The sequence below is a fragment of the Micropterus salmoides genome, unplaced genomic scaffold (genome assembly GCF_014851395.1).
Source record: "Micropterus salmoides isolate LMB-PRFRI ecotype aquatic unplaced genomic scaffold, ASM1485139v1 Ms_hic_scaffold_18, whole genome shotgun sequence".
In the NCBI taxonomy this organism is placed as follows: domain Eukaryota; kingdom Metazoa; phylum Chordata; class Actinopteri; order Centrarchiformes; family Centrarchidae; genus Micropterus; species Micropterus salmoides.
In genome coordinates this window covers 29,796,309-29,820,018 of record NW_024040928.1, presented here as the reverse complement: position 1 = coordinate 29,820,018, position 23,710 = coordinate 29,796,309, and the positions used below count along the sequence as shown (strand labels likewise).

General features: G+C 45.4%; 1 protein-coding gene across 1 annotated transcript in view; it reads right to left on the bottom strand.

Annotated features, from left to right (window-relative positions):
* Positions 1–1,233: 1,233 nt before the first annotated feature.
* The window catches only part of LOC119909418 (interferon-induced protein 44-like), a 51,546-nt gene continuing 29,069 nt past the window's right edge, over positions 1,234–23,710 (bottom strand). The window contains exon 8 of the mRNA XM_038727645.1: positions 1,234–1,677. Within this exon, the coding sequence (XP_038583573.1) occupies positions 1,498–1,677 (180 nt within the window). The 3' untranslated portion in view covers positions 1,234–1,497. The remainder of the gene's footprint in view (positions 1,678–23,710) is intronic.

The following is a 23,710-nucleotide window of genomic DNA, read 5'->3' as shown; positions in this document are numbered from 1 at the left end:
TCAACACTTCTTCATCCAACGAAGGTTAAAAATCAAGGGCAACTGGACTTGGTTGAAGATACTGGAAGACGTTTCGTCCCTCATCCAAAGGACTTCTTCAGTTCTGACTGACTGGCAGGGAAACTCAGCTATTTAACCTCAGTGGGGTCATTGGCCCGGGTCATCGATACCGCTGGTTCGTTAGTGTTCCTGGTTGCTGTGACGACAGTCGTTACAGTCGTTAAGACTACCTGTGGCCAAGACTGAACGACCATCGTTGGTATCTTCACCTGAGGCCAATAGGTTACGTTTGTTGAGTTTCCTGGGAAGTGATGAAAGGACAGCATTGTAATTGGGGGATAAGTGGTGGCGTAGACCCCCTCCCCTGTTCAATGACGGCTTCTCAACCCTGGTGTAGATGGCTTCCTTGACACCTCTTTCAAACCATCCATCTTCTCTGTCTAAAATGTGCACCTGGTGGTCCTCAAATGAGTGTCCTCTGTCCTTCAGATGTAAGTAGACTGCAGAGTCTTGACCTGAGGAGTTGGCCCTTCTGTGTTGAGCCATGCGTTTGTGTAGTGGTTGTTTAGTCTTTCTCTTTAGACTTTGTTCTGGTAGTCAGCTGTGTTAAGTACTACCGTGCATCTTCCTTTGTCAGCAGGTAGTCAGGCAGTAGAAACCGTTAGGAAACGGCTAACACAAGACAACACCCTGGACAACAGAACTAGCCTCAGCCCTGACCAAATCTGCAAATTACTCGACCTCTGTCTAAACACCACCTACTTCCAGTACAACGGTGGATTCTACAGACAGAAGCATGGCTGTGCCATGGGCTCACCGGTAATGTGTCCGGTATGTGTCCATATGTGACGGCCTGGGATTGATAACGGGCAGACAATGTTGACACAGAAACACTACTTTGAGGCTGTATTGGCAGTAGCTGGATTTGTTCAAGCCTAATAAGTTATATTTGTTTCATGAATTTTAGAAAGTTTGTAAAACAGCTATAAGTGAATTCTCCCTATAAAGATCTGAGCAGGAACGCTGTTACTTCCTGACTTATACTCCCAGAACAGTGTTCCCGTGCCTCCCTCGCCCCACGTCCACCACTGCATGAAATACAGCCCTTTAATGCTGCTTTCAAACATTTATTTATTTTATGGATTATATCAGACACAGAAAAAATAAATCCAAAGAATAACAGTAAAATGTAAAAAAAACATGTTTCAAACATGATAACATCATTACAATTAAAGAAAATAACTCCCAGATCAAAAAACAAGGACAGCTTAAGTAAAAATGTCATTTCATTCATTTCAAAATCATTATAAATCTGTTACCCTGATCCATACAAATGTCCTAATATGCTGACCCAACGTGAAGCTGTTTCACAACAACACCAGTAAAAAGGAACTTCTGGCTACAAGAATCATGCGCAGCACTTTACATGTATTATAGTTTTGGACCACTGTTATCTGAGAACACAAGTACAGAGGAGCATACCTGTACTTCTCCGCCTCAACATTTAGACTGACTCTTTTTGAAGTTGATGCAGTCTTCTCCAAAGTTGATGATGTGTTTCAGTGCGCTCAGGAGCAGCGAGTCAACGTCATTGTTGAGGTCGATTTCTTCATGGTAGTTCTTCACAGGGAAGATGCAGTTCATGGGAATACCCACTTCTACACTGAACTGCTCCATCTACATTTAAAAAGATCACAACAGCTCAGTTAACATCGAGATCTAAGGCTTTTGTGCTCACTGCACACTGATTCTGACTTTATTAATAAGCGGGTCAGATATTGGCCAGCCTAAACCGATCCATGCATCTTACAATGAAGGTAGTGATAGGCAGTGTTGGGGTAGTATTAATAGTTAAATAGATTTTTTTAAAGTAATGCCTTACTTACTTAATAGATTACTTACTGCTGAAAGTAGCTAGTTACTTTACTTGTGGATTACTGCGTAACATCACCTGCGGTGCACAATAACTGCCAAATAACAATATGAACTTACACCTCATAAATGCTCAGATCAACACAACTACTTATTATAATGAGGACAAACACAGGATCTCTCTTTTATGCTCTTTAATATTACAAAGCTGACAACAGAGTTGTGAACATCAGCCCAACATTTGTCCAGAGAAGAACAAGGCTAGTTCAGTACTGTTATGCTTAAAATTTTAATACATTTCATTGGAAACATGTATTTTAAAAAAAATAATAATTTCATTACTATACAACATAATTGGCCCCCATCACAATATCGGACGATGGTGAGACTTCAAGGGAAAAACATATGAATGTAATTTGAATTGTGCATTTAACAGACACACAACCAACTTATTGTAGCTCACTTGCCAAACTATGGCTTTAAAGTAGATTTTTCTAGAAGACCTTCCTGCTCGACGCGCCGGTCGTGGCCTCTGGACTGTTTGGCGAGGCGGTGGACGCCGTCGTCAGCAGGTTTCAGCATGCCAGGACGCAAGGAGAGGCGTTCCGGCAGTATCTCCCTCGCCGGTCTGGGTTCAGGATGGTGACAGCTGTGGAGAGACGGTCGCCCTGCGGAGAAATGGTGCCCAGCCGTCGTCCAGCTCCTACCGTCAGAGGCAGAGAGTCGCTTCTCGTGGTCACCCTCAGCACACCCAGGACTCGAGGTGGCGCTCTCGCCCACAGTCCCCTAAGACAACGGATCTGAGGACCGTTCTTCAGTCTCGCCAGGGTCGGAGAAGAGGTCCTGAGCACCAGGGGGGTCTGCGCTCGCGCCCATTATGCAAGCTGGTATATCAGATCCTCCTGTGGTCCCAGCAGAGACTGCTGTCTCTCTGAGCGATGTTTATCCTTGGGACCCAGAATCAGGGAGCAGACCTGCTGTCGAGATAGGGGCTGGGGCCCGGGGAATGGAGACTCCACCCCGAGGTGGTGGAGTTATTGTGCGAAAGGTTCGGCCCTATAGACGTGGACTTGTTTGCGCCTCTGTGGTTCTCCCTCTCGCCCCCAGCCCCGCTAGGGCTGGATGCCATGGTGCAGACGTGGCCAAGGCAGCGTCTGTATGCTTTTCCCCCAGTTGCTCTCGGGTCTGTCAGGACGGTGTCAGCCTGCTGTTAGTAGCCCCGTTTTGGCTGGCCCGAGTATGGTTCTCGGACATAATGTCGCTCCTGGAGGGCCCGCCAAGACAGGTCCCTCAGGCGGAGGGCCAGGTCTTTCACCCTTGCCCCACCCTGTGGAGACTGTGGGTCTGGCCCCTGAGGGGGCCCAGTTCCTTGAGGTGGGCCTGATGGTAGGAAAAGTCGAGACGCTGCTCAGCTCCAGAGCCCCATCCACGAGGACGTACGGCCTGAAGTGTAATGTGTTTGCCACCTGGTGTAGAGAACGGGCGGTGGACCCAGTTACCTGCCTATGGTTCTTCCAGGACCGTTTCTCTGCTGGCCTTTCCACACTCAAGGTGTATGTGGCTGCCATTGCAGTGTTCCACACCCCTCTGAGGGATGGGCCTCTGGGGAGGCTTCCACTGGTTGTGCGCTTCCTCCGTGGAACCCGGAGGATGAGACCCGTGACTCGTTCCAGGGTTCCCGCTTGGGACCTGGCAGTGGTTCTCGAAGCGCTGGCTGAGGCCCCCTTCGAACCCCTGGAGTCGGCTGAGGCCAAGCACCTGACCCTTAAGATGGCCTTTCTCCTCGCTATCACCTCTCTGAGGAGGGTGGGGGATCTCCAGGCACTTTTGGTTTCTCCTCGATGCCTGGTGTTTGCCCAGGGGAGGGTCAGAGCCATGCTGCACCCCTGTCCAGGCTATGTCCCTAAGGTTCCGTCCAGGTTGGCAGGGTCTACGGTGCTGCAGGCGTTTCATCCCCCACCTCATGTGACGGCGGACGACGGGAGACTTCATCTGCTCTGCCCTGTCAGAGCGCTGAGTATTTACACTCTGAGGTCCTCCCAGTGGAGGAAAGCAGACCAGTTGCTGGTGTGTTTCGGGTCCCCCACGACTGGGCTCCCCGCTTCTAAACACACGATCAGCAACCTATGGCTTTAAGGGCGCACTCTACTCGAGGCATGGCGGCGTCTAGGGCCCTCCTCGCAGGGGCTTCGCTCCAGAATTTCACTTTCATCCGGTTTTTGGTCACTCTCCTCTTAGTCGTGCCTACGGGTTACTGTACGCTGGGGGCCTGGAGTGCCTTGCTTCATAGCAAAGAGCTAATGTGTCCGGTGTCCTGGCGTGCTTATATACGCCTCCAGTTACGCCGTCACACGCTACCGTTCTAGCAACACCAATAGGATTGGAGTAGTTTCATTCATGATTTCAGCCCTGCCACGCCCAGAAGCGTTCCCATAGTGTCGTCACCGACGCAGTGTCTCGTTCCCCTTCTCGGGGAACAAGGGTTACATACGTAACCCGAGACGTTTTCTTTTACACATGTACCCATCTCCCGAGCATCAGTGGTATTGGTGCGGTGAGGTGCCTACGCAGAGCCCAAAGGATACTAAAGGACCACCCAGCCACAGCCTGTTCACCCTGCTGCCTTCTGGGAAGAGATACAGAAGACTGTAGAGCAGCTTTTCCCCCCCAAGCTATCAGACTCTTAAACTCTAATTCACCCTCAGCACTGCTACAATGACTATAGTTTGGGATGGTGATGGAGCAGTGGATAAGACACATGCCTTTGGTGTGAAAGACCTGGGTTCAAATCCACTGTGAGACACCATTGTGTCCCTGACCAAGACGCTTAACTCCAGAGGTGTGCGACCTCTGACATGTATAGCAATGGTAGGTCGCTTTGGATAAAAGCGTCAGCTAAATGAATATATATATAGTTTATTCCTGTTTACAATTTTTTATTGCTTTTATATTAATGTATACACTCTCTTGCGCCCTGCCCTCTATTGACCCTCCGCCAGAGGACCTTAAGACGTGTTTGGACTGGATGAGTTTACAGATGCTACGATGTCCTACATAAGTTTCTGTGAGGGTAGCTGTGTACAGATGTGTCTAATTGTTCTGTGACGCATTATCTAAAGATAAAGTTTCCCTTGATGGCATTGCCCTGGCCTCCAGCACCACTGTGAGGAATCTTGGAGTTATCCTTGATCAGGACATGTCGTTTAAGTCTCACATTAAGCAAATTTCAAGGACCGCCTTTTTTCCCCTACGTAATATTGCGAAAATCAGGAACATCCTGTCTAAAAATGATGCAGAAAAACTAGTCTATGTATTTGTTACTTCTAGGCTGGATTACTGTAATTCTTTATCAGGCTGCTAGAAAAAGTCCATTAAGACTCTTCAGCTGATCCAGAATGCTGCAGCACGTGTTCTGAAAGGAACCAGGAAAAGAGATCACATTTCTCCTGTTTTAGCTTCTCTGCATTGGCTTCCAGTAAAATCCAGAATAGAATTTAAAATCATTCTTCTTACCTACAAAGCTCGTAATGGTCAGGCACCATCTTATCTTAAAGAGCTCATAGTACCTTACTACCCCACCAGAGCACTGCTCTCCCAGAATGCAGGGTTACTTGTGGTTCCTAGAGTCTCCAAAAGTAGACTGGGAGCCAGAGCGTTCAGCTATCAAGCTCCTCTCCTGTAGAACCAGGTTCCAGTTTGGGCTCAGGAGGCAGACACCATCTCCACATTTAAGAGTAGGCTTAAGACTTTCCTCTTTGATAAAGCTTATAGTTAGGGCTGGCTCAGGTGAGTCCTGGACCATCCCTTAGTTATGCCGCTATAGGCCTAGACTGCCAGGGGACTTCCCATGATGCACTGAGCTCCTCTCTCTTCTACTTTCTCTCCCTCTGTATGCAACCTCATCCCATTAATGCATGTTGCGAATGTAGCAAGACGAGGGTGTGATTCTATTTAAATACGTAATACTAACTTAAATAAGTTGCCAACAACGCCACCTAGGGAAAATGTACAGATCAATTAATTCAAACCAATCAAAATTGAAAACACACACCACAAAATGCCAACTGTATAAACTAAATATACAATAACTAGACCCAACCAACAAAAAAAGGCTAAAACCGGCAGCCCGCTTAGAGCCAAGACACAGCCGGAACTGGGCCGACCAGGCAGAGGGCAATCCCACAGGGGGAGAGAGAGCGACACCCAAAGCCAAGGCACGAAAATAACAGACCGAGCCGCCGTTCAAACCCCCGCCGAGGCAGCAGTGCAGCAGATCACTGAAGGGAAGGGAAGATTTAGCATCATTTATATTATATTACGCATGGTATATATTCAATCAAATGGAATACAATATGAGACATGCATACATACCTCCCACGGTTCCACAGCGCACACACATAACCAGCCAAAGGCCAGATCGAGACAGCCCACACAGCAACGATTCGCTCTAAAACAATCAAGGGAGCATTGTGTTTAACCGCGATACACTACCTGCACACAGCAGACAGTTCCATCAGCATGCAAGCAGACAGCACACTTACCACATGAACCGAGAGCAATGTCGTGTGCATACAGGACGCCGCCCGGCGACGCTGCAGGTTTAGGGATATTAACCACCGGCTAAACTGTTGCGTTGCAGGCCATAACAGCTGTAACAGCACTCGCATCAGCACAGCACAACGCCAGATCACCGTCACCAACAGCCAAAATGCCCAGTCCAGGTAAGAAAGAGACTGACACAGGTGCATCACCACCTGTACTTATAGGCCACGGCAGTGGCATCCGGTTGTCAAGGCACCAGCGCAGTGCCATATAGTGGCGGGAGGGAGAAAAACCCTCAACCTGCCACACTAACTCGACTTCTCCCCTTTCCGGTAGTCTTGTGCTTTCTCGTCTCTCTCCTCTCTCCTCCTATCACTTCCTGCAGGTGTTTCTGGCTCTGGAGCTGTGGAGTCTGGATCTGTGGTTGCAAGTCACCTGCTGCCCCCAACTATTGTTACTAGTCCTATTGTTATTATAATCATTAACATTACGATTATTATCATTAACACTACTATACATACCATTACACTATACCATTTTTCATTTAGTCTATAGCAACATCACCTTTACTGCCTGTACCTCTGTGTGTATATTGTGTAGGCTGCCTCCCTCCCCTCTCTTTCCTTCCATCCCTCTCTCTCTTTCTCTCTGTTCCTATCTTGCCCTCTTTCTCTCTCTCTCTCCTTAACCCCCAGCCGGTGGAGGCAGATGGCCGCCCACCCTGAGCCATGGTACTGCTCGAGGTTTCTGCCTCTTAAAGGAAGTTTTTCCTTGCCTCTGTCTCCTAGTGCTGCTCTTGGTGGGAATTGTTGGGCTTCTGTAAATAACATCACAGAGTATGGTCTAGACCTGCTCTTTTATGAAAAGCACAATGAGATGACTGTTGTGAATTGGCGCTATATAAATAAAATTGTATTGATTTGAACTGTACCATCACGCACCAGGGTGAGTTTCAACAATGACAAACTCTGGTTTACAGCCAAGGCTGGATTTAAGGCACACAGGTTTAGCAAGGAGGTGTGAGAAGCTAAACGATTGTACTCAGAGAGACTACCATACCAGTTCATTACAAATAACTCTGCTTCTGTCTGGAGGGGGTTCAGACCATAGACTGTATTTAAAAATGGACGTAGGGTACATGACGCCACCCACAGCGTTCCGAAGAGCCGTTTTGAACTTCAAAATTGGTTTAGCTGGCCAGCGTCATCTTGGCAGAGCGTCACTGCGCGTCACTCTCGGATAACATTCAATGGATAAAGAGGCAGGTTGTGTTTGGAGCTGAAGTGACATGTTGCTGAAACCACTCCCACATAGCTCGACGTGATGCAGTTATCTCAGGCTAAGGAGCTAAAGCTATATGCTACTCCGGGCTGACCAGGAGCGAGATTATGTCCGAGAACCATACTCGGGCCGGCCAAAACGGGGCTAATAATAGCAGGCTGACACCGTCCTGACGGACCCGCTCCAGAACCCCCGGGAGCAGAGCAACTGGGGGAAAAGCATACAGCCTACACGCAGCCTTGGCCACGTCTGTTACTAAACCTCCAGGGCTGCATGTTTAGATGGTAGCCACCAAAATAGAGTAGACTGTTGTTATTGACTGTCATTTTTAGGTGTTGCTCCCTTGTTCCATTTCTCCCACATTTGACATAATAATAAAAACATGAAAAAGTGAAATATTTCACTTTGTGTAATCAATCTAGAATATATGATAGTTTCATTTTTGTTTCACCTCCTCTACCTCTCTCTCCATCTTAGAGAGGGACGTTAGCCATCAGCACCGGTTCCCCTCAAGGCTGCGTTCTCTTCTCCCTGTACACCAACAGCTGCACCTCCAGTCACCAGTCTGTCAAGCTCCTGAAGTTTGCAGATGACACCACCCTTATTGGGCTCATCTCTGGTGGGGATGAGTCCGCCTACAGGTGGGAGATCGACCATCTGGTGATCTGGTGCAGCCAGAACAGTCTGGAGCTCAACGCACTGAAGACTCCCCAGTGACCACTGTGGACTCCTTCCGCTTCCTGGACACCATCATCTCCCAGGACCTCAAGTGGGAGCTGAACATCACCTCCCTCACCAAGAAGGCCCAGCAGAGGATGTTCTTCCTGCGGCAGATGTTCAGCCTGCCAAAGACAATGATGGTGCACTTCTACACTGCCATCACTGAGTCCATCCTCACCTCCTCCATCACCATCTGGTAACGCTGCTGCCACTGCCAGGGACAAGGGCAGGCTGTAGCGCATTATTCGCTCTGCGGAGAAGGTGATTGGCTGCAATCTTCCATCACTTCAGGACCTGTACACCTCCAGGACTCTGAGTCAAGCAGGAAAGCAGCTGACTCCTCCCACCCCGGACACAAACTGTTTCAGCCTCTCCCCTCTGGTAGGAGACTGCGGTCCATCAGGACCCAAACCTCTTGCCACAAAAACAGCTTCTTCCCATCTGCAGCTAACCTCATCAACAAGTCCCGGGTCCCCCACTGTCACTGACTCTCATGCTGCCCACCCATCTTAATTTTTATAGAGGTTTATGTTTATTGTTGCACACCTAGTCAGCTTTGCAACACTTTCTTTTGTCAGGGTTGGGAGCAGTGTTGTAGTCTACATGATACACAGGTTTATACCGTATACCCACTGGGAAAGGTCAAGTATTTCCGTATACACACAATAGCGAGATGATACATAACAATATCGTTTTGTGACAGAACCTTCACACGTTCATTCATAAATGGCGTGGCGGTCACTCGGCGCAAGTTTGAAATGAACTAATGTGAATCACTAAAGGAGATATGAAACGAGAACAAACTCAAACTACACTCTTTTGGTGTTTTGGTAAGCCTGCCCCTGAAGCTCCTGCTGCTCCAAGTTACTCCACGGCTGCAGCAGATGATACGAACGTTAACGTTACAGAAACTACAGAAAACAAGCCAGATGAGGCTGCTGCTATCACAACATTACCTGGTGAGAGCAGGTAGCATATTCTATCATTACCGGAACTGTAACAGCAATGTTGGTATATTGAATTGCACCTAAAACTAGTTAACTTAACTAACGTTAGTGTGGAGGATCAATTAATGCGGGATAGGCTAATATATGTGTGTGTGTGTGTGTGTGTGTGTGTGTGGGCAGTAGAAGCAGTAGTTCCAGGATGCTTTCTCATGCATTTAAGCTGATACAGTAGCTACATAACCTAAGTTTGCTTGAAAGGATGTGGACAACTTTTGTGTCCTCACTATAAAATTAATAATTTTCTGTGATGAATGACTTTTGGTGATAAAAGTTCACATATGCCTGTGTTTATTGTTACTGATACTGAGCCTCAGCTTTCCATCCATCCATCTTCATCTGCTTATCCGGGGTCAGGTCACGGGAGCAGCAGCTCCAGCAGGGGAACCCAAACTTCTCTTTCCCGAGCCACATTAACCAGCCCTGACTGGGGGATCCCGAGGCATTCCCAGGCTAGTGTGGAGATATGATCTTTCCACCTAGTCCTGGGTCTTCCCCGAGACCTCATTCCAGCTGGACGTGCCTGGGAGGCGTCCAGGAGGCATCCTTACCAGATGCCCAAACCACCTCAACCAGCCTCAGCTTTCCATTATTGCTAATAATAGTTGCAACTTACACTCTTAAATGTGCACTGAAAATTGCCAGCTGATAAAACTTGCTCCAGGGACCAGATTCATATAACATCTAAGGTTTCATGCAGCTCCTAACTGCAGCTGAGTTAGATGGTGATTAACACTAAACATTACAAAATCAGTCTATTCCCCCCACCTGCATAGGTGTCATTTACACTGGGGACGCTGGGGACATGTCCCCACCATGTTTTGAAAGCATTTTGTTAAAAATTTTCTGAGAAATAGTTTGCAACCAGAAATGTTGATTAACAAATGTAAATGCTATGAGAAAGTTTTTTTTGGCACAATAAGAAAACCTGAAAATCTTCTGGGGGAGGACCTCCAGACCACCCAATCGTATATTTCAACAATTTTTCTTTTAAATATCTTGTGACCACCAATATTCTGCATTGTCACGTCTGATGTGCTAAGTATTTTGTCCAACTCTAATCTGAGCCTCCTAAAATGTCCCCACCACTTTTCAACATAAATTGACGCCCTTTCCCACCTGTAACTGTCATTAAGTCTTTGCAGTTTTGATAACACACAGCCTAAGCAGTCCTTCAGAATGCACTCTATTACATGTACATGCATACTGTATGTATTAGTGAGTGTAATGGTGCTTGTGGGATGTTGCTCTGGGGCTGGTTACTTGGGGACGGGTGAGTATGATGGAGTGAAAAATCTCAGTATACTTACTACAAAAAACTAGACTACACCACTGGTTGGGAGGCTGCGTACAACAATTCAACAAATAATCTCTTCATGTAGGAATTGGTCAGATGTGAAAGAGGCAGGATTTGAATTTATCTTGCAAGGTTTCAAGCAGAGGAATAATCTTAATCCAGAGGTTTACATGTTTTTAAATGACCGATCACTGGTGTCAGATCAGTACTCTGAATTGGCCAGGAGTTACCCAAGTTTTGGTATTTAGAATCAAATCAGTATAAAGAGAGAAAAGGCTGACTGTACAACTCAAACTTCAAATATAATTCCATCTTTGCAAATTCATAATATTACTCATTCAACATACCTTTTCCTTCAGGGACTTGCTCCTGTAGACGTTCTTTAAATCTTGTTTGACTTCAGGAAAGGCCTCATCAATTTTGGTGAAGATGGCCACTTGAGGAATTCCTGCCAGGAGAACACAAAACTATTGAATCATGTAACTGATATAAACTGAAACTGACCACAGCTGCTGTTCTCTGTGATTGTGGAAACTACAAACAGCTGCTGTTTGATACTCAGAACATTTTGAGTGTAGTACTAATCAGTGTTATCTATTAAATACCCAATATAGAGAAGAATAATCAGAGATTTATGTTCTCACCCAGGTGACTGGCTTCCAGCCTGATGTTCCGAATCTTCTCTACAGTTATATTATTCATTTGAAGTATTGTGCTGACATCAACTACACAAACCAGAACGTGCACTTTGTTGTTGGCAGTCGGAGTTTTGTTGTAGAATTGATCCTCCTCTGACAATGCTGATTCAGGTTTGAACTGGAAAACAAATTTAAATCCTGTTAATTGACAGTTACAATATGTATAAATAAATATATCATTCAAAATAATCATCTGAGCTGATTTGTGGGAAAATGTTTTTAGCTTCTGTACCCTGTAACCGTCCTTCACATGTCCCTTCAAAGCCAGATTGATGTCTTCCACTTTGACACCTTTGTTTAAATCCAGGCCCATGATGTCATTGAAGACAAAAGGGTAAAATGACCCTGGACTTTCTTTTTGGATCTTGTAGGCTGTGTACTGTAAAGCACATATGGAGAAAAAGGGCAGTTATAATTTTATTATCACTACAGAGCAAAAACAAACAATCAATACCCAGATAGTACAGAGGCAGGTGAACTGAGGTGTGAATGCAAAACACTTTGAAGTGCTGATACAGTTTGTAGCATTTATTCTTCAACAACGGGAAACAGGTGTACATGTGGTTGTAGCAGGAAAAGTCCAAAACACAGATGGCAACATAAATAAAGCCAAAGTTCAAAAATCCAACAAGATAACAAATCCACAGAGAACAACACTCGACGTAAAGATGAATACACTGACTGAGCAGATTAAATACAGGGGAAAACGGGCAGGGAGTGAACAGATGAAACACAGAGTGATCAGACAACAGGAAACAAAGCTAGACACAAACACCAGACACTGATGATTACAAAATAAAACAGGAAGAAAAGTGTTGTGACAATACAGAAGGACAAATGTAACATAGTTAAACAAAGAACGTGGACACAAATGAACCACACAAAGCACAAGACAAGGAACAAGAACACAGAGGCAGAGACTGAAACACTAAAATGACAGGTAGCATATAGTAGCTAATTATTAGACTACTATATCCCCACTATGGGGCGGTGATGGCGCAATAGATAAGAGACATGCCTTTGGTTTGAGAGACCCGGATTCAATTCCCCACTGTGACACATCCACCAATGTGTCCCTGAGCAAGGTCGCATGAAAACTAATCACTTCAAAATAACAGGAAATAAAGCATGCAGGAACACACAAGGACAGAGTTACCAAAGTAAAACAGAAAACATGGAACAACTGCATTACAGAACAAAACCAGGACAGGGAACAGTGACAGGACTAAACAGGAAACAGGACTACACTAAACGTGGAACTGAACATGAGAACAAACAAAGCTGCACGGAAGAAACACAAAACCCCAAACTGTGACAGCTTAAAACAGGACAACATGAACAAAAAACCAAAACCCTAACAAGCAGCACATAGTGGGCTGCCTGTTAGTGACAAGCACCAGTGATTCTGTATGTGTCCGGACAACCAACTGCGACCAAGTGACCAATGAAAAGTTCGTCTACTAAGACTCTTCTTATGGACTAACGGTTTTTTCAACTATTAGAGGACAGCCCTAGTTTTATTTATTTATTCACACATACTTAGCCTACAAACAGAGAGGAGAGAAGATCACTTTCTTGACAGTTTATCATCAGCAGAAGGATTTAACAGTGGATGTGAGTTTTAATGCATGCTAAAAAAAGTAGCAAGAAGTTCTTATACACCCGCTAAGTCTTAACGGATGAAATATGTAACTTAAATACTGGACACTGTGGTTTACATATCTGCTGACTATCAACAGTCAAAGCTAGTTTCTCCTTCGAGTTGCCTCAACTTGATTAGACCTTAACCACATTAGCAGCGGAAGAAGTAAGTCAGTGGAGCTCTGAAGCTTCTGCAGTGTCAATGTTTTCTGTCTACTGTTTATTTGCTGTAGTTGTCACTACTGCAGATTTTTATAAACTTAGCTTCCTGAGTAATTGTTATATTGGTGGGCTGTTTAGCTGTTGTCTTACAACATGATGCTATGATCTCTTATCCACCTAATTTCACCTAGATGCACACAAGTTTTGTGGAATATCTTATCTCAGCACACACAAAAAGGCCTCTAACTGTGCATTTAAAGTCAAAGACAAAGACACAGAGAGATGTGAATTCCAGTCGAGCGGTGCGCTGGAAGTGACGGGAGGGGATTCGTGCGAGTTGAAATGTTTCAATGTTTCTGATTTTTCTTAACGCTGATATGCGACTGTTTCGCAATTGACCCTTTGCTAAGCCACGCCCCCCTTAGTTATTGTTGCTAAATGCGACAAACTGTTGGACCTGTCGGACTTTTATCACACCGCTGCCACTGTCTATTACTGCACTCCTTGGAGAAATATTGTCAAATTTTTGGAAAAAGCCATCTCAGAAAGAAGCAGTTTTATTTGACAGTTTTGTAGTTCCATTATACATTTGAATGTTGTATTCAGGCTGTCAAACTGACTCAAACCGACATGAAAAAAATAAAAACAGAAGCTGAAGCCTACCGATCAGAAAGTAAAAGTGTACCACTGTCGATTGAGACAAAGGACAACGATATTAAAGATTAACACTGTTCCTGTACAGCTGGGTAGGTCTCTATTCACTATTAAAATCATTAAAAAGCAGAACAGTAGGGTTATATAACGTTACATTCAGTAGTAAGTTTGCTAATGTTAGCTAACTAACATCACATTAGGAACAATCCACAGCTGACATTTTTCTGGATTTGTTTTAGGTTTTGGAAAGAGAATAAATTGTGCTTCTCCTTTCAACCTCTCTGGATATTGATTGTAGTTATAACAAGTGCACCAAGAAGAGCATTTGACCATATCTTAAAAATACAGTAACATAGCGCTACAACTATAACTGAATATTGTCTTTGAAGATTCTCAGTCATCCAGGTCATAGTTATCCAATGAAGGTTAAAGTCAAGGGCAACTGGACTTGGTTGGTCCAGTTGCCCTTGACTTTAACCTTCGTTGGATATAACTGAATATTGGCATGTAGATGTGTTTGGGGCGAGACCATTATTAAGCATGTAAATTTTAATAATAATAATAATAATAATAATAATAATACATTTTATTTAAGGCTCCGTTCTCGGCACTCAAGGACACTGTACAGGGATGCAAAGACATTTAAAAGTAGCAAAACTAAGAACATTAAAACAAGCTAAAAGCAAAGAATTTACATCAAATGAGGTAGGCAGTTTTAAACAGATGTGTTTTGAGTTGCGATTTAAAATGGGAGAATGAATCGATGTTTCTAAGTTGGGGTGGTAAAGAGTTCCAGAGACGGGGGGCAGAGCGGCTGAATGCTCTGCTTCCCATTGTGGTGAGACGAGCAGGGGGGACACACAGGTGTAGGGAGGAAGAGGATCTAAGGGAGCGGGTGGAAGTTGGACCCTGCAGGAGATCAGACAAATACGGAGGGGCAAGGTTGTGGATGGCCTTCAATGTTAACAGAAAGACTTTGAGGACGATGGTTTGGTCGAGAGGTAGAGCTGGGTGTCATCAGCAGTGGACAGTGGAATTGAATATTAAATTTGCGGAAGATATTGCCCAGGGGAAAGAGATAAATGATGAAAAGTAAGGGCCCCAGGGCTGGAGGGACAGGATTTAAAAGACTTGTTGAAAAGTTGAACGAACTGAGTGCGGCCAGAAAGATAAGATGTGAACCAGTCTAACGGAGTGTGAGTGATGCCGATAGAAGTTAAACTGTTGAGGAGAACAGAGTGACAGATGGTATCAAAGGCTGCACTCAGGTCGAGGAGGATGAGAATGGTAAGTAGTCCAGAATCAGCTGCCACAAGGAGGTCATTGGTGATTTTGATTAGTGCTGTTTCAATGCTATGAAGTGGACGGAAGCCAGACTGGAACTGTTCATACAGGTTATTGTGGGATAGATGAAGATGGACTTGAGAGGCAACAGTTTTTTCATGAATTTTTTTCAGCGCCAGTTTTTTTCAAAATCGGGGTAATGGCAGCAGTTTTGAATGATGTAGGGACAGTTCCAGTGGTGAGAGAGGACTGGATGATAGCAGAGAAGAGGGGAACCAGGGAGGGAAGGCAGGCTTTAACAACTTGTGTGGGAATGGGATCAAGTTGACAGGTGGAAGGCTTGGATTTCCTGATGAGTTCTGTAATTTCTGAGGTAGTGGGGAGCTGGAAGGAGGAGAATGGATGTGTGAATGGGTGAGAGTCGGTTGAGATCCTGAGGTGAGGAGGAGATCCAAGGTGCCGGTGGATGTTTTTAATTTTTTCAGTGAGAAATGACATGATAGAGTTGCAGAAGGATGTTGTGTACAGGTGAGGAGGGAGAAAGTCCTTGGGTTGGGTGATATTGTTAAGTAGGGAGAACAGTGACTTGGAGTTTCCTTTTTTTTCAATAATTATACTGGAGTAGTAGTGGGTTTTGGTGTTAGCAACAGAGTCCTTATAACATAAGATGTGGTTATTGTACATTTCTTTGTGAATAGTGAGACCAGTTTTCCTGTACAGATGTTCAAGTTGCCGACCTTTGGCTTTCATGAGACGAAGATCGGGGGTGAACCAAGATCTGTTTTTTAATGGAGCAAGGGAATTAAGAATGTTATGGAGTCCAGTGTTGTAGTGAGAAACCAGAGCATCGGGGGTGGATAGATTGTGAGTGTCAGGAAAACAGAAGGAGTGGATACTTGAAGTGAGAGTGGCAAGATTAAGGTTCTTTATATTCCGAAATGAAATAAGGCGTGATATTTTAGAAATGGAGAGAGTGAGTTTCAATGTAAATGAGAGGAGAAAATGGTCAGTTATAGGGAGTTCAACAGCTGTAAGGTCAGAAGGGGTGACACCAGAACAGCAGATTAAATCCAGAGTATGTCCTTTGGAGTGGTGTTGGGAAAGTAGTATATTGTTGGCATCCAAAACTCTCTAAGCAGGAGGTGAAGTCTTTAGTAAGAGGCAGATTGACATTGTCCATGTGGATATTAAAATCACCCAGCAGTAATATATTTGGTGAGAGATAAGATAAGTAAGTGAGAAAAGCAGTAAAATCATTTAAAAATTCACTCTTTGGTTTAGGGGGGTGATAAACAGTTGCAATGATGGTTGGGGTGGGACCAGATAACTTGCAGATACATTATTAACCCCCCTGGCCGGAGCCACGGGTTTTACAGATGTAAACAAACCCATTTTGGTACAGATTTGAGCATGTACAGTGAAATAATGACAACTTCCAAATTCATGGCGAACCATGGAACTTCGCCGCCACGCCACGGAAGTAGATGTAGCTGTTACGGAGAAGTATGCCATAAGGTGGTTTTTGCACAGATTTTCGAAAGGTTAATGCTGTGACAGTACCGGATTCATTTCCCTTGCCCCGCATGGAGGACTGTATTGACAGTATTGGTCCTGCCACCAAACTTGACTTGCTCAAAGGGTACTGGCAAGTGCCTTTAACCTCTAGAGCATCAGACATATCTGCCTTTGTAACACCGGATCATTTTCTGCAGTACACGGTAATGGCCTTTGGTATGAGGAATGCACCTGCCATCTTTCAGCGCCTGATGCTCCTAGCGCTGGGAGATGTGCCGCCATGTAATATATATCTGGATGATGTGGTGGTATATTCCGACATGTGGCAGACCATCTAACTAGCCTTGCTGTAGTGCTAGGCTGGCTTGCTGAGGCGTCATTGACCCTTAACCTCTCCAAGTGTGAGTTTGGTAGGGCCACTGTCACCTACTTAGGAAAACAAGTTTGTCGTGGACAGATGCGTCCTGTGAACGCAAAAGTAGAGTCTGTGTTGTCTTTTCCAGCTCCTACTACCTGACGTGAGCTTCGCCGTTTCCTGGGTATGGCTGGCTATTATCGGTGTTTCTGTAGGAACTTTGCTGTGATATTTGCTCCGCTTACTAAGCTGTGTAGCACTTCCATTCCCTTCACATGGAACAAGGAGTGTGAATACTCTTTCGAAGCTGCAAAGTCTCTTCTCTGTAGTACCCCTGTTCTTGCTGCTCCTAACTTCTCTTCCCCATTTAAGCTGGAGGTTGATGCCAGTGCCTGTGGGGCCAGTGCTGTGCTGCTGCAGGATGGTGAGGATGACGTGAGCCATCCAGTGTGCTACTTCTCTTCAAAAGCCACCAATTGAACTATTCCACAATTGAGAAGGAGACACTGGCCATGCTCCTGGCCCTCCAGCATTTCCATGTGTACGTGGGTTCCAGCTCAATACTTGTAGAAATCTTTACTGATCATAACCCTCTTGTGTTTCTCTCCCAGAAGCACAACCATAACCAGCGTTTGATGCGCTGGGCTCTGTTGGTTCAGGGATATAACATCATGATTAAACACAAGAAAGGAGCGGACGATGTGGTGGCTGATGCCTTATCCTGTGGGTAGGAAGTGCATATTTCATCGTGAAACACTATTTTCTGTTAAAGCTATATGTAGTAGACTGTAAGCGGGGGAGGGTTGGCTGTTTACATATTATAAACACTAGGTTTTTAAATTTATGGGGGGGATTGTTACGGAGGAGTATGTATTGTTGTGGTGTTTTGTCTCCTCTCGTTGCTAGGTTTCGGTTGAGTGGTGATTGCAGACAGAATCCACCCGTGCTCACTCAGCTACAGGATAAAGGAGGCGGTTCCTCCATGGGTCGCTCTCTCACTCCTTCATGGTGCCGGCTGGCAGCAGACTGTGCTCGGAGGGGAGCATGTGTACCTGTTTGTTTTCTGTTAGGTTATGCTGTTTGGAGGAGTATGTCTCCTGTGGTCTTTGTTTCCTTTTGTTCTAATAATAAAACGCGTGGTTAATTTTTCATCAGGTGTCTCCCATCCTTACTTTCGGTACTTAACATCAATGGTTACTCCCTAATCCCCTACTGGGACGTAACAGTAGCCAACCTGCAAGAAGTGGTTCATCACAGCATAAAAGTAGTCACTGTGCTGTGACTGCGAGTGAATATTGGCTTGTAGATGTGTTCAAGGCAGCACTCTTATCAAACATGTTAATTTTGGTGCAGATATGAGCATGTACACTGAAGTTACAACTTCCTTTTTCAGGGCGAATCATCGATTTTGGACGCCAAATCATGAGCACACCGTTTCACAAAAACTCACCATTTGTACGACTTTTAGACATCAGTGGGATTAGACTAGCCAGCAAAAATCTGAAGACGATCTGACATATTCTCTAGGAGTAGTTTGTTAAAGTACCTTTTTGGTGCTTCTGGACATAATACAACTGCCACAGAAATTTCGTATATGTAGGTGAAACGTGCCACGGGGGCTGCTTCATTGAAGGTCACTTCCTGATGCCAGTAGGTGGTGCCATGACTGTGGGTTAATGTTGGCATGTACATGTGTTCGTACAGATTTGAGCATGTACAGTCAAGTTACAACAACTTCCTGTGTGATGGCGAACTGTGGAACTTTGTCGGTACGTTACTGCAACGCTGTTAACCAAAAACTCATAAGTTTTACAATATGGCCTCATCAATATGTTAAGGGTTTTCTGGGACAGTTTTGAAGTTGATATGGGTAACCTGCTAGGAGTAGTACATCATAGCGTAAAACGTGACATTTCCTTTTGCCAGCAGATGGCGCTATAACTTTGAGTTAATGTTGGCACATGGATGTGTTCAGGGCGGGACTCTTGTATGTGTCAAATTTGGTAAATTTGGTACAGATGTGAGCATGTACACTGAAGCTATAACAACTTCCTGTTTTGTGGTGAATCTGCAATTTTCGACGCCACGCCACGGGCACACTCATGGATGAAAACTCACTGTTTGTACAACTTTTAATCATCTGTGGGTTTAGACTGCACAGCGAAAATTTGAAGTTGATCAGAATAATCCTCTAGGAGGAGTTTGTTAAAGTATGCACCCTGTAAATGGTAAAAACTGGGTTAAAATTGCACATTCAACTCAAAATGACTGACTTCCTGTTGCGTTTAGGGAATGGGTCCTTGATATGATACATGTCCTCAAAAAATTTCGTACATGGGGGCTAATTTTTCCAATTATGTAGATGGCGCTATGGAGCCATTTTGCTATGTCCATGTGCAGGACCCAAAAAATACATAATTTTTCGCTACTTCTGACATGTGTATGCAAAGTTTGATGAGTTTTTGAGAATGCTTAGGCTGCCAAAAAGGAGCTTACTTTGCAGAAAAAAATATAATTTCTTCAGTTCCAATAGGGACCTTGCATGTTTCATGCTCGGGCCCTAAGAAAGCTAGAAAATAACTCATTTTGCATAGGAGTCATTGATTGCTGCCATGAAAGTGTCGGACCCTAGTTTGAGTGAGTCCTATACTGTGTTGTAATAGGCCAGCTGCACGTTCGGGGCGTGGCTTAGTGAAGGATCAATAGTCTGTCAGCATTGAGATTGTCTAGACATCACGGATGGACCAGAGGACCAGGCAGAGCGGAGGGACAGAGTCTCCCATAAACAGCTGTTGAGTGACGGGGGAGCTGTGGAGGCGAGAGCAACAGTTTTAAGGAGAGCCAAGGCGCCAGTGACCCCTGTTTCCCTCCAGGGGGTCAGCGTGAACATTGATTACAAATCCTGGGAGTGCACATTGACAATAAACTGGACTGGGCCGAGAACACTCAAGCCCTCTACAGGAAGGGCCAAAGCCGTCTCTATTTACTGAGGAGGCTTAGGTCCTTCAACATCTGTCATAAAACATCTTCAGCATTGTCTGAGTCTGTGGTGGCCAGTGCTATCCTGTTTGCTGTTGCATGCTGGGGCAGCAGGTTGAGGGTTGCGGACACTAACAGACTTGAGACTTGGTTACACAGTTGAGAGCGTAAAACCAACAAATGGGGAGATAACCAGCCTGGAACTAGGTCTGCTTCTGGACGCCCTTCTGTCCATGCCCCAATAACCGAGAGACTGATTTATCTCCCTCGAGACAGAAGATGCCCAGTGTTTAGAGGTGGGACTGGTCTAAGTATATTTGAGTGGGTTGAAGAGGTCCAGGCCTGTATAAGTGGCTGCCCTCTATCATTAGCTGAAAAGGAACTTTTCATTTATGATCATTTAGAGGGTAAGGTCAGAGAGGAGATTAAGTACCGGCCCCAGGAGGAAAAGGAGGATCCAGAAAATTTTTTAAGTGTTTTAGAGGAACTGCATGGGTGCAGGGTCATGTGTCTTTGCAGGAGGAGTTATTTTCAAGAAGACAACAAGAGGGGGAAAGTTGTTAAAAAGGCACCTAATGGTCCTTTAAATAAGGATGTATTACTCCGAGACCAATTTGTTGGACATGTGTTTGATTGATCCCCGTGCAGAGAACTCAAGCAGTTTGTCTGGGACCACCCCACAGCAACCTTGAGCGATCTCTGCAGTGAAGCCATTAGGTGGGAACAAGAAGGGATGCCAGGGGGCAGTAGGGGTAAAAGTTACTCGGTCCACTCTGTATTTGGCCTCCAGCACACTGTTCAGGGGGGACACCTCAGCCACAGCAGGGCAGGTAACTCCTCTTCTAGCTCTGATTGAGGTGAGTTAAAGGAAATTCTCAGGAACCAACAAGAGCAGTAAGTCTTGCAGCCTTCACAATGCCCCTAGACCTTCGTTCCGTCAGCACAAGTAAAATGTCATTTTTAGGAGGTGCAAACAACCTGGCCACTGTGCTATGCAGTGTAATGGCAATTATGTAGCTCCACTGACCCAGTCAGGTCTTGTAACAGCACCTATCAGCTCTGATGGGCAGTGCTCTCCAATATGTTGAAACTTTCGCCCCCTTAACTGTTGAGCCAAAGTTCAGGTGGGGACACCCCAGGCTCAAAGTCGGCAGTGGATGATCCTGAAAATTTGGTTCCAGCTTGCCTACACATTGCCATGTTAATGGGTGGGGTCGAGGTTCCATGTCTGGTTGACACAGGGTCAATGATGACAACCATAACTGAGTTTCTTTGTTCAGCACTTTGAACCTTGGGGCCCCAAAAAGCTTCGCTCTTGAAGCTGGCAGAGGCTAAGTGCTGCTGGGAATGAACATTATCAAAGAATGTTTCTGGGTGTTGTTCATACAGCACGGCTCTGCTCTCTTTGATTTACCCTCTGTGTTGCATGCTCCAACTCCAATTCAGTAAGCCCTTCAGCAATGTCATCAGGTTCAAGTTACTGCTACTCCTGCTCATTCGAGCTCTGTCAAAGTGAAGGGAGGGAGGGTCTGCAGAGTTCCAGGGAATACCATGAAAATTGTAGCCGCCACCTGTTCCCAACATCACCTAGCAGATGATGCATTGTTTGAGCCTTTGAGCAAGGGTTTGCTTGCAGGCCTATTAACATCCCCAGCGCTGGTCCGTGTGACTAGAGGTAATGTTCACATCCCCAGTGTCAATGTAGGGACCCAGGATGTTGTACTGTACCCTCGTATTGTTTTAAGTACCTTGAGTCATGTACACCTGGCTAGCTTACCCTCAGAACTAGTGGAAGAGGATGTATCAGCCACAGTGTCTTCCCAGACTGTATCACTCATCCAGTGCAAGTCAGTATTGCTGCAGTGGATCTAACACTACTCACGGAACAGGAGCAGTGTCAGGCTAGGTCCTTACTTGAAAGTTACAGTAGTGTCTTTTCTGCTCATGAGGGAGATATAGGTTACACTGAGTTGATTTGCCATGATATCCCTTTGTTGGATGAGGTACCTGTACATCAGAGATAGGTGCATCCCCCCATCAGAGTATTAGGAAGCCAAGACACACATTCGCCAGCTCTTAGAGGCACAGGTTATCAGGGAAAGTAGTAGCCCCTTTGCTTCACCCATTGTGTGTCAACTCTGGACTTGGCTGCCGGGTACAACCAAGTACCAGTGGCAGAAAAAGACAAGATGAAGATGGCATTCTGCACCCCATTTAGCTTGTTCGAGTGGAATCAGATGCCATTTGGGCTGTGCAATACCCCAAGCTGTCCTGGGCCGTCTGAAACATGAAGGTCTCAAAGCCAAGCTGGAAAAGTGTTCCTTCTTCACGCCAGAGGTGAGCTATTTGGGTCACATCATATCTAAAGATGGGGTGTTTACAGACCCTGGCAAAATGGAGGTGGCTTAAAATGGAAGCACCCTAAACATGTTTCTGAACTACATTCATTGCTAGACTTTGCAAGCTACTATCAACGTTTTATTGAGGGATTTGTCAATCTGGCTGCCCCTTTGCACGGCCTGGTAGCTAAACGGACAGGCACAAAGTTGCGAAAGAGCCTACTGATGCATGGATGGAGGAGTGTGACAAGAGCTTTGAGTGACTGAAGAGTAGGTTGGGGTCTGCTCCAGTGCTGGCTTATGCCAACTTTTCCTTACCCTTCATCCTTGAGGTCGATGCCAGCTACAGTAGTCTAGGTACAGTGCCCTCTCAAGAACAGGATGGGAAGGTTAGACCTGTCGCTTATGCTAGTCGTGGCTTTAAGCCCACAGAACAGAATATGTAAAACTAGACTTCAATGAAATTGGAGTTCTTGGCCCTTAAGTGGGAATTAACAGAAAAATTCAGAGATTAACATTTTGGACAGAAATGTGTTGTGTAGTAACTCTCAGTAATTTGTCCACAGCCAAGCTCGGAGCAACAGAACAACGTTGGGCTGCCCAGCTGCATTCGATTTTACCATCAAATACAAACCTAGTCAAGCTAATCAGAATTTAGATGTTCTTGACCCCCGACAGCACCCAGCCATCGCAACGGGCCACATAGCCTCAGGTGTTTGAGTTCCAGAAACACTACAACACGCTATTTAAAATCAGACAACTCCAGTTATTCAATCCACGATTGCAGCCTTCTCTTGCCACACTTGATCTGACCTTTGTGTTTTACGGAAAGCGGACCCTATCATCAAGGAGTTCCTGAGGTTTTGGACCAGGAACAAGGGCCTAGATGCAGCTGAACGTTGGCAAGTACTCAAGGAAGTTCTGGTGCTGGTAGGACCGCGGGACCGGATAATGGAATAAGCGGGGGTGTTGTTTCGTAGAGTCTGTTGTCCTGAGGGAGAAGAGGTTCTCCAGCTGATGCTACCCTCATCGCTGAAGAGTATGGACATCAGGATGTTGAATGGACGACTGATTTGGTCCGTCAGCAGTGCTACTGGCCTGGGACCATGATGTCAAGCAGTGGTGTCAGGTAGCTGTGGATAACCAACCGGCCGCCCAAGCTTATATGGGCCATTTGCTTGCTTCTTGCCCAAATCAGTTACTTGCTATTGATTTAAGCACAAGCTTCTACAATGGCCAAGGTTTTAGTCAATGAGTGGTTTTACAAGTTTGGAGTCCCTGGCTGTATTCACTCCGACCAAGGCAGGAATTTTGAGAGCAACTTCATTCAGCAGCTTTGTAATATGTGTGGTTTCAAAGAGAAGCAC